At 32.0% G+C, this 12155-nt stretch overlaps 3 protein-coding genes across 3 annotated transcripts; all 3 read left to right on the forward strand.

The window, feature by feature from the left end:
• Positions 1 to 5642: 5642 nt before the first annotated feature.
• On the forward strand, positions 5643 to 6677 carry LOC120144475 (myb-related protein 308-like). Its single transcript, XM_039158514.1, has 3 exons — positions 5643 to 5805; positions 5891 to 6020; positions 6105 to 6677. Exons 1-3 carry the CDS (start codon positions 5673 to 5675, stop codon positions 6622 to 6624), a joined length of 783 nt encoding a protein of 260 aa, XP_039014445.1. The 5' UTR covers positions 5643 to 5672; the 3' UTR covers positions 6625 to 6677.
• Positions 6678 to 9334: 2657 nt separating this feature from the next.
• Positions 9335 to 10216, forward strand: LOC120144897. Its single transcript, XM_039158858.1, has one exon. The coding sequence runs from the start codon at positions 9335 to 9337 to the stop codon at positions 10214 to 10216; it is 882 nt and encodes a 293-aa protein (XP_039014789.1).
• A 664-nt stretch (positions 10217 to 10880) lies between these two features.
• On the forward strand, positions 10881 to 11920 carry LOC120144898. Its single transcript, XM_039158859.1, has 3 exons — positions 10881 to 10950; positions 11189 to 11259; positions 11540 to 11920. Exons 1-3 carry the CDS (start codon positions 10881 to 10883, stop codon positions 11918 to 11920), a joined length of 522 nt encoding a protein of 173 aa, XP_039014790.1.
• The last annotated feature ends 235 nt before the right edge of the window (positions 11921 to 12155 follow it).

The raw sequence follows: 12155 nt of genomic DNA on the forward strand, positions 1-12155 counted from the left end.
TAACGTGTGATGATTTTATACATAGGTTCTAATAAGGATAAGTACGATCAGTAAGGAGCTATCGGAGCATCTTTCTGGAAAGACATACATATCATCAGTATCAGTAAGACGTCTATGATGTTTCTTTTGACTTATAGTAGCATGTATAATTATGTCAGTAGTTTTAATTATCGTATTTTTTAAATAATTGGTATAATAAACTAGAACTATTTAGTTATTTTACTTAGTTTAGTTTTATCGGTATCTATGTATGACAAGAATTTATTACATTATTATGTTTTTAAAAAATTTTACGAAAAGACATGGTTTAGTAAAATTACTGAATAAATAATGAATTTATTTTCCTGTAATAAAGAAATAAATATAAGCTGAAATATACTTAAATATTTTTAAAGTTAGAACCAGAGTGTTTTCAAAAGAAACAAATTTTTACGGAAATTTTAGTTCAGTAAATATTTTCAAGTTGATGTGACATCTTTAACTAGTATATTGAGACATATACGGGTTAAGGGTGTTACATTTATGGTTGAGGCACTTAAAGTGGTAATGTTTTATAACATTAGACACCTGGATGAATAGAAAAAAATGATATAGTTTTGACACTTATGATTCATTTGGTTCTAGAAAATATTTTATTTTTTACTTTTAGAAATAGTTTTATTTTTTAATTTATTGAAAAATAGAAAATATGTTTGATTAATATAAATGAAAACATGAATTCAAAAATAAAATAGTGAAAATAGATTGATATCTATTTTAAAAAAATTCATTACATAAATTAACATGTGAGTTATGCAAATATAAAACAATAAAGTTGATAGGAAATTTCTTAACACAAAAGTTATTTTAGTTTATAATAAGAAAATAATATTAATTTATATTGGATATTAATTAAATTAAAAAAATTGTAATAACCAATAACATATAAAAGTGTCGTTAAAATAAAAAAATATATTTAATAGTATTTAAGTCCCTCAAACTTTTTGAGGGGGAGACTAGTATAGCCTTGAACTTTTTTTACGCTTAATGTGACATTTAGACTGAGACAAAAGTCTATCTATTTTTTTAACCATCAAAATCAAACTGTCACGGTATTTACATGATAGTTCACAAAACTTAAATGATAATTTACAATTTTGATGTGACATTTAACTTTATTTTTTAACAGAACATGATGAAAGATGATATGATAGATGAACTTAACTGATTTTTTTGACTAAGTTTGAGGGCCTAATTGATTTTCTAAAAAGTTCAAGAATTTATTGATTTTTTTATAAAAATTATGATATTATTTAAATTTAAGATTTAAAATATAAAATTATTAAGAAATTTAATACATTAAATATGAAAATACTATAAAATTAAATTATTAAAAAATCAATTTAAAGACCATTATTGAGTATGATAAAAGCTCAATGACCATATTGATTTTTTCATAAAAGTTTGAAGTTTTAGATACCATTAAATTTAAGGGTAAACTATACATTTAGCACCTAAAGTCTCACTTTTGGTACATTTTTGTATTTAAACTTTTAATTTTTTCAAAATCATACCTAAAGTTTAGTTTTTATTTTATTTTAGTACTTCGTCGTTAAAAACTTAACGCCAGAGATGAATTGGCATTTATAATTATTTTTTAGTTTTAAAATTATTATTTATATTAATATCTAATTAATTTTATTCAACTAATAAGGTGGTGACCAGATTATTTCTAAGAAATGATTAAATTAAAATATGAGAACTAAATGTACAGTTCACACGTAATATAAAATTAATAACGAAAATTAAGCAAACATAACAAGTCGTGGACGTGAATCTGAAAGATTGAAGGGAGCTTCCATGAATATAGGGGTTTCCATGCCAGTTATTACCAGCGTGGAAGAGTGGCAAATTATGTAGGGATTTGGTTAAATCTCTTATTGACTTTTTTGGTCAATTCTTTTAATTTTAAATTATTATTGATAAAAATATAAAAAAATATGTTTAAAAAACTTCAATCAAGTAATTTTTAAATATATATTTTATAAAATTTAATTGTTTAACATATTTAAAATAATCATTGTCAAAATTTAAAAATTTTATTTTTTTTTAAAAATAAACAAATTTAATGGGACGAAGGAAATATCAATTAGTGAGATAAAATAATATTTCGACTCTATTTATATATTTAAAAATAAAAAATTTATTGAATGTGTAATAAATAATTATATTGTAAATAAATAATAAAGTAGGCGGATGACCAAACCCCAAGGATTCTCCAAAGGCAATTTATTCTAAAAGTTGGAAATGTTTCTAGAAGGTTAGGATGAGAAGGAAAGTAAAGAAAGGCATGGCCGGCCTTTAGTGCGTGTAATAATTTTATAGATCTAATTTAATTTAAATTAATTAGGGATAGTGCGTGTAATAGACCGACGCGACACCTGCGAAATTGATAGTATTGAAAGCAAGAGACTTCAGAGTACTCAGTTTTTTTTTTTTTTTTGCTTCGTAATTTTCATCCAATTATTTTGATTTTACAATTAACTATTGAATACATACACTTAACAAAATTTATTTTACACTGCGAGGATATCTTGTGAATTTAAGTAAAATATATTAAAATTTGATCTTATGAATTATACAATAAAATTTCGAAGTTTTATAATTTTAGAAAAGTAATATTAGTGTCTTAAATAACTGTATACATAATCTTATCATTAAAGAATTATTTATTTTATAATGTTAATTTTATAAATATAATATTATTTTTTTGTACTTTTAGATAAAAATTAAGCATATATATATATATATGGGATATTGAAATATGATTTTAGTTATTCTATTTTGTTAAAGATTTGTATTAAATAATAAAACTATTATGCATCAAACATATTTAAATATTTAAATGTTAATTATTTTTTTTATATATAATAAATATTTTTTTATCTTTGATCAAATAAGTAGCAATAAATATTTGAGGTAGATCATTAACGAGTTTTATTAAAACTTAATTAATCCAAAATAAAAATAATTCAAAATGCCACATCAACTAACTATTAATTTATAAAGCGTTAAAATTCTAAATCACTCAACATATAATTATAAATTAATTAAAAATTTAAAAATAAATTATTTAAAATAAAAAGTAAATTATATTCGTGATCACCTAACTATTGTCCCTTTTTTATTTTGACCGTCATTTTTTAAATTTTGACAATCATGTCACTTAAGTACTATTTAAATGCATTCAATAAAAACATTTATCGTTAATATTTAGCGAAAAAGATGATGCAATTAAAATATTTGGTATAATTGCACATTTGATCACTGTTACTTATATATTCTATCAATTTGATTCTAATTTTAATAAGATTAAAATAAATTTAACCATAAAATATGCCAAAATAGTTAATTGAAAAGGAATCCAATTTAATGCCAGCCAGTACAATTTTTCTTTTCTCTTTATCGGCTTTTATTATTTCTAATAATAAATTAAAATAAACATATCAATGTTTTGTGATGAGACGTGCCAATATTTCTCCTTCGTTTTTTTAGCTTAAAATACTATATAGTACATTTTACATTGATACACGCAAGTGAATTAGTGTGACAAATTAATGTGTTTAAACTATATCTTTTAATTATTTTAGGAGTTTAAATGAGATGTTTTATTTTATTTTGTAATTACTTTTAAAACGTTTGTTTAAAAATATTTATTTTTTATTACTCAACTATTCAAGTATTATAACTTTACTCTTACCTAATTCGTCGCATTATAAGTAAAATTTAATTGTTTTGGATTAATTTTTAAGAGTTTAAATTTTGATTTTACTTAATGTAGATGTATTTTTGAAATCAAAGTGTTTGATATTTTTTTCTCAAAAATGAAATCAATTTTTTGTAAGTTTTATTTTATTTTATTTTATTTTCTTTCTTGTTTGGTTTCCTACAAATTGAAAGAATAAGATGAATAAAAACTACTTTGGCACCATTTGATTTGAGGGTTAAGTTTATTTTAATTTATTAAAATTATGACTAAATTGACAGAATATATAAGTAACATGGATCAAATGTGTAATAATATCAAATATTTTAACTGTTATATCAATTTTTTCGTTAAATATTAACGTCAAGTGGCTTAATTAATTGCATTTAAATAGTTGAGTGATATGATTGACAAAATTTCAAAAATAGTGGTCAAAATAAAAAGGGACAATAGTTAAGTGGTTATTGATATAGTTTACTTTTTATTTTAAATGATTTAATTATAAATTTTTAACTAATTTATAATTATTTATTAAACCTTTTATAATTTTAAATATTTATAAATTAAACTAAATTAATAATACTTATCAATAGTTGCGCTCACCGATACTCATCAAACATAATAGAATTTTCCTTTGGTTTATGTATATACTAAAACTTAGGAAGTTAACCGAAATTTGGCAAAACTAACTTAAATAGAAAGAGATACATGTATACCGAAATTGACATGTGTGAGCGGAGAATGTAATATGGTATTCTAGAAACCTTTTTAAAGACCGATTATAAATAAATATTTAAAAATAGAAAAGGGGGGACAGTAAGACCATATCGGAGGATATATAGAAGAATAACTAAGGGCGTTTAGATTGAGAAATGTAAATTTTTTTTTGGAATAGAATTTATATTCTCTCGTTTAATTGGTTGAGAATGTCATTTTCGATAATATTTTATTATTAATAGTGAATTTTTTTGGTATATTATTGAGAATCTTTATTCACTTAGGTATTGTAACATTACCGGTATTTTAGACTAAAATGCCCTTAATTTTTTTCTCAAAAATATCATTATTCCGTATTGAATAATAAAAATTCTAAGAAGGTTAAATTACAAATTTATCCTTAAATTATTTTATATTTACAAAAAAATCTATAATTAAAATTTTATATGAAATTCAGGGGTTAAAATAAAAATTTACCCTTTCATTAAATCTTTTTTATATTTTTAATTTTGTAAAAAAATTATATAAATTTTATGAATTTATTTTTTTAAAGAAAATATATAAATATTTTCCAATTTGTAATATTATACAAATATATAATAAGGACAATTTGGTCAAATGTACATTAAAATAATATTTTATTTCTTTAACCAAACACGGTAATCTTACATTTCTGCTAAACCAACCAAACACAAAATACAACATTCACAGTAATCTTATTCTCTGATAATTTTTTATTCCCATTGGTAATGTGTTATTCCCACTGGTAATCTTACATTCCGTGAACCAAATGCACCCTAACTGTGTTTAGTGCCATTTTGCACAAGGAAGACATTATTTGTGTTATATTACAATTTTGGCCCAAATATTTACAATTTTATCACAATTCGGTTCTTTTCACTTTTACTTCCAAACATTTACAAAGCGAAAACTGATGAGAATGGAAGAAGAAGAGGAAGAAGAAGAAGAAGAAGAAGAAGAGAAGAGAAGAGAAGAAGGACCAGATGGCAAAAAAAGTAAAATGAAAAGTAGAACTACCTACCAACTCCTCACCAACTCGGTCAAAAAACCTTTGCTTACCACAAAAAATATCACAAGAAAGGGGCCCTGATTCAATCACAGGCGCCCATCTGTTCTGTTTATATTCCCCCACCACTTCCTTTCTTCATTATCTCCATAAAAAAACACCGAAAGAACAAATAGATTCCTCATGGGTAGATCTCCTTGTTGTGAGAAAGAACACACCAACAAAGGTGCATGGACAAGCGAAGAGGATGAGCGTCTCATTAGCTATATCAAACTCCATGGCGAAGGCTGTTGGAGATCTCTCCCCAAAGCTGCTGGTCTGCTAGTTTTCTATGAGAAGTTGAATTGCAGTGGAGCGTTTTGGACTTGTTTTTCTGATTGTTTTGTGTTGATTTTTTCCAGGCTTGCTTCGATGTGGGAAGAGTTGTAGGCTTAGATGGATAAACTACTTGAGGCCTGATCTCAAGAGAGGAAACTTCACTGAAGAAGAAGATGAACTCATCATTAATCTTCACAGCTTACTTGGTAACAAGTATGTTCTTTTCTTGTTTTTTTAATCGATACGAGTAAATAACATTAAAATATCATCTGGGTAGCCTTTTTTTTTTGGTTTCAGATGGTCTATGATTGCTGCAAGATTGCCGGGGAGAACGGATAACGAGATCAAGAACTACTGGAACACTCATATCAAAAGAAAGCTGTATAGCCGAGGGATCGATCCTAAAACGCACCGTTCCGTCGATTCGGTTTCCACCACGAACAACAGCGGCAATTGCAGAAACAATAATAAGATCAACGCCAATAGATTCCTATTAGAAACGAAAGAGACGGTGGTGCCACTGATGCAAGTGCCTGACAACATAGACAACGGAGCAGACTCGTCCGAAGATTCAAACGGCAGCAGCGGATTAAGTAGTGAAGAAGTTTTCCCACACATCAATCTTGAACTCTCTATCGGGCTTCCGTTTCCCAGCTGCCAGCAGTCTCGATTTTCATCTTCCGACTTAAACCAATCGCAGCAGCAACGAGTCGCCTATCGGTTGTTCCGATCGAAGACGCCGGATGTGTGCTTATGTTACGGTTTAGGGTTCCAGAAAAACCAAGCCTGTAGGTGCAGGGTCATCACGACGTTGTAGCATGCAGCCTGATTTTCAATGCAGATAGATATTTCTTAAGAGGCCGTGTATATTTACCATTAAATTACATTTGTGTTGAAAAATGAACTCCGGATGTGTTTAGTGCCTTTTTTTTTATGAAGATAAACAAATTGCTTGAGCCAACACCGTCCGCTAGGTGAGACAAGACTCGAGCGCCATTTTACTCGGCAACTAACAGCGTACTCGAGCGCCATGGCCTCAAAGCTTCTTTAAAGCCCACTCAGTGGCAACCAGGATTATTCATTTCCAAAACACCACCATGGTATCAAGGCTGCTACCTCCGGCGGTATAAGATACAAACTCTTCTGCATGTTAAGATCATCTCTGTAAGGGTTTTTCTTCAAAGGATAAGACCCTTGATAAATTCGAGAGATTTATTCGGACTAAATTTATGGACTGACGTTGCATTTACACAATCTTTTAGTGTCGGAATAATAATAGCGACTCTACATTTAACACAAACAACAATAACAAAACCCTATGGGCCATATACAATGGGGTAAGGGGAGGTAGGATAGTAGGCTGCTCCCAACGTCAGGTTGAGAATAGTTTTCGTGAAAGACCTCTGGCAGTCAGAAAATTAAAAGTAAAGATAAAATGCAATGCATGTATAAATAAATAAATAAATCCCTGTGTAAAAATATCTGCATATAGACAAAAAACGTAAGGTCCGACTAAATATAAAGAGAGGAAACATGAAGAGAGGTATACACAAAAATCAACGATAACAAGCTAAGATAAGGAATAAAGTCAAATGGTTAAATGCTAAGCTAACGCAACAGTACTTCGTGACCCTAGTTCTAAGCCTTCATAAATTCCAATGACAGAAACGTATAAAAAGTAGAAGTACTGAAAATTACTATGAAGGCATTAAAAAGAAGACAGAGATATTACACCCTATGGCTGTGACCCACACTACTCAGCTGCTCTGGTCTTAAGTCTCCATACTTTCCTATCAGAGGTCATGTCCTCGGTAAGGGCTAAATCCATCAAATCAGATCTCAAGCAGTCTTCTCACTTCCGCCTTGGTCGTCCTCTCCTTCTAGCACCGTCAACTGTAAGCGACTCTACCCTCCTGACCGTATTCAACGGTTGACGCCTAAGGACATGTCCAAACCACTGTAATCTTCCCTCCCTCAATTTTTCGGATACAGGAACCACCCCCAAGGGCATCCTAATAGCAGAGTTTGGTGTCATATCCCACAGAGTCTTACCACATGTCCATCGAAGCATTCTCATTTTTGCGGCCTCCATCCTCCTTACGTGATCCTTCTTGATTGTCCAACATTCTGATCCAGTAGCAGCCCTCCACTTTAACCATACCGCCTTTATACGGTGTGTAACGTCATCATCTACACCCCATCTTTATGTATCATAGAGTCTTACTTTACTTTCTTAGAGCCCCACTCCATGAGGCCTAACAGAATGAGTCTTGTGATCTAGACTTTAGTGAATTCTGCCTCTACTTAATAGGGATGTGACACTGTCACTCACATTGCTAATCCACTTAGATGTAGGTTCAAGGACAAAGTTATGCTTTGTTTTGGGTTCACTGTCCCCTTAAATTGATATCCTGACTTTGGGCATAGGGGGCATGATGACTTGACGTCATCTTCACCTTCCTCCGGCTTATCATTGACAATATGCTCAGGGTTCCAAACTCAACGGTGACAACTAAACATGAGGGTTGAGTTCATTGTGGGACTTAATCTAACACCTTACGATACGAGCTGACGACAACCATGCACCCCTGTGTCCGCGTTGTGTAAGTGGAATCCTAAAAATCCCTCTTTAGGATCATAACTTGCCAAAACACGTGAATAAATTCTCTTCTCAATCCCAAGTCTTCGTTGTTCATGGCTCTGGACTTGCCAAGGAAAATCGTCGGATACTCATTTGAATCAAGAGCATGCAGATCAACAGTCAATTGTTTGTGGATTATAATTCAGTTGGCTCTGAATCTTGTAAATGATTATGCTATACAGAAACAACTTCTCTTTCTAAGAGTGAATTATTCAAATGTATCATAGTGTATTAACAAAAGATTTTTGTTATTTAAGATAAGGGGAATGAGTTGTTTTGATGGTGGAGAGCAGACCAAACACGAACATTTTCGCAATAATCGAGTAGATCTAAATCAAGTCCACGTTACTTGTAATTGATATTTAAACAGGATGAAATTCCTCCTGTCTCTCCTCAACCTGCGATATATATATATATATATATATGTTAAGCAGATGGTAAAGGAAAGACAGCAAATAGCTAGAGTGAGTTTAATAACAATTGAAAGGCCTTCTTTCTTCTCTAAAACAAAGCAAATGGCTACCTCTCCTTTGAATGTCCAACCTTCTTTCCATGCTCGTTCTAACAGCTTGCCTTACAGACAATTGTTTGAGCTGTTTTTCATTTAGGGGACAATTGAATCTTCAAGAAAGATGGCATCTTCTTCCCATCTTTTAAAAACAAAATGCAGCAAAGTACACGCTTTCCTGCTAAACATTATATTATACAAGTCATGCATGCAGATCTTGCCTCCCTTTTGCAGCACAAACGAGATTCCTCCTGTCTCCCCACAGCCTGCCTGTGATATATATATGTTCAGCGGATGGTAATGAGAAGACAGCAAACTAGACTGAGTTGCAACACAATTGAAAGGCCTTTCTTCTCTAAAAAAAAGAACAGAAAAGAAATGGCTTCCTCTCATTTGAATGTCCAGCCTTCTTTCCATGCTCGTTCTAACAGCTTGCCTTCAAGGCAGCACCCCATCACTTCACAAATTGATGAAAATCTGAACCGACTGAGGGCGTCTCAGTCGGCCTCCACATCGTCATCGATAGGACATCAACTCAACTGTCTTCAAGATTTGTATGACTCTGTTGATATGTTGCTTCAATTGTCCCTTGCTCAACAAGCTCTAGCTCAAGAGCAGCAAAGGAAATTGGTCGAACAACTTTTGGATGGATCTCTCGTTCTCCTGGATGTATGCAGAACCGCTAAAGATGCCTTGTCGCAAACAAAGGAATGCACACAAGAACTTCAATCAATTTTGCGCCGAAGATGGAGTGTCGAAGGGTTTGTTAATGAGGTTAGGAAATACTTAACCTCTAGGAAGGCAGTGAGAAAGGCAATCTGCAAAGCCTTGAAGAACTTGAAGCATATGGAGAATAAACTTAGCAGCTCTTCCTTCAGCAAAGATGGTGAGAGAGGAGCCGTGATTAACACCTTAAAACAAGTAGAAGCAGTAACTGTTAGCGTGCTAGAGTCCTTGTTGTCCTTTATTTCAGGGCCAGGGACTGAATCGAAATTGAGCCGATGGTCACTAGTTTCAAAGTTCATGCACCAGAAAAGAGTCATGTGCGAGGAAAAAGAGCAACAGGCAAATGAAATTGTGAAGGCTGAAGCTACATTGTGTTCCTTTATTAAATCTGGAAATATGAAGCATGTTGAGAATGCGCAAAATGAGCTCCAAAACTCAGAGATGTGCATCCAAGATCTCGATCATGGTCTTGAAAGTTTCTTCAGGAGGTTGATCAAAGCTAGAGTCACTGTTCTAAACATCCTCAGCTGTTGAGATCTTATGCATTCTAATTGTACATAAAAGTATAATGTACATGTACACAACTTTTAGAACAAAAAAAAATTATACAGTCTTAATTCCACATGTTCTCTCTATTTCTTAGCTTTCAAGAATGGTTATCGATGCATCTTAAGCTATTCTTTTTTTAACTTCTAACATTCACATTACTACTAACACTACATATTAACAGTTAGTGAATGCTACCCCATTTTAACTTATATAGAGCCTCCATTATCACATTTGCTAAACAAGGATTCAAGATTTCTGGGATTTTTCAATGGATACATGAGCTGTCCAGATTCCTGCTGTCCCAATGAAGATATTGAAACGCTTTGAGTATCACATGGTAGATACAATTTCACACGCTGTAAGCAAATAGAATATGATTGTTTCATAGTCTGTCAATCACGATATTTTCTTCTGTTTTGTTAGGGGGAAATGGAGCAAAGGATGCGAAAGTGGATCTTGTCCTACACCTTGTTTTGTTGTTTAAAACTATATGCATAAACACGCGTGTAAATGATTCAATTTTCCTTTTTTTTATTTAGTTGAAACAATGTCAAATTGTCAATGCTCTCGTGTACCTGCAACTTGGTTGGTAATAAACGTGCGCAAAGAAACACATGGGATTTATATTTTAACATACTTGGATAGATATATGACGTCCAATGTGGATATTCTCCGTGTATTTGGAGCAGGGACGGAATCAGGATTAGATAATGAGAGGGGTTAAGTTGTCTAACTTCGAAATTAATAGGGACCTAATTACTATTTAATCCCAAAATTTGGCAAAATATGTTGACAAGACATGTAGAAGTTGTGCTCGCAGATCTTGTCTGGCTCCTGCAGGACAATAAATTCAGAACATAATGAAAAAACTTAATAAACTCGTCCATGTTAAATGCATGCACATGTTCATGTACATGCAAATGAAAATGATTAAACAATATTAGCCGCATAAATTAGTTTCATGTAATGAGTTGCAGAGCTTGTTAGGAGGGAGACATTGCTTGAACCATGCTGAGATAGTTGTTGAGGTAAGTGTGAAGTCCATATTACCACACGACTCAACTTGAAAGGGTGATATTCTTCATGTCTCCTCCTTCATAGGATATATACATTGAGTAAATGAAGGGAAGAAGGCAAATTTCAAGATCTAATCGAGATAACAATTTCCGAGTTTTCTTTTCGGAAGAGATAATGGCTACCGTTCCTTCAAACATCCAAGCCAGTTACCACACTCGTTCTAATAGCTTTCCCTCTCGATCACACCCTTTAACTTCAGAGGTTAATGAGCATTTGAGTAGGTTGGCATAGTCTGAGTCCGCATCTACGTCGTCGTCGTTAAAGTACAAATTCGGTAGACTTCAAGATTTGCATGATTGCATTGAGAAACTGCTTCAACTGCTCTTCACTCAACAAATCTTATCCCAAGATCAGCAGAGGGAATGTGTTGATGAGCTGTTGAGAGTATCTCTCAGGCTTTTAGATGTATGCGCACCAGCCAAGGATGCCTTGTTGCAAGTAAAGGAATGCACAATAGAACTTCAATCTGTCTTGTGTCGAAAGAGAGGTGCTACAAAATGCTTTGCTAATGAGGTCAGAAAACACTTGACCTCCAAGAAGGCAGCTAAAAAGGAAATCTTGAAGGCCCTAAAGAATTTGAAACATAAGGACAATAAGCAAGAAAACACTTGACCTCCAAGAAGGCAGCTAAAAAGGAAATCTTGAAGGCCCTAAAGAATTTGAAACATAAGGACAATAAGCAAAACGCTGTTTTGATCAAGACGGGTTCCATAGTTAGCCTATTGAGGGAGGTGCAGGAAGTCTCTCTTAATGTGCTACAATAAGCAGATGAACGAAATGGAAGTCGCTGACACTTCATTGCTATCCTTTGCAACAAGAAAATCTGACGTGACAAAAATTGAGAAAG

Source organism: Hibiscus syriacus, unplaced genomic scaffold, assembly GCF_006381635.1.
Source record: "Hibiscus syriacus cultivar Baekdansim isolate YM2019G1 unplaced genomic scaffold, ASM638163v2 tig00110890_pilon, whole genome shotgun sequence".
In the NCBI taxonomy this organism is placed as follows: domain Eukaryota; kingdom Viridiplantae; phylum Streptophyta; class Magnoliopsida; order Malvales; family Malvaceae; genus Hibiscus; species Hibiscus syriacus.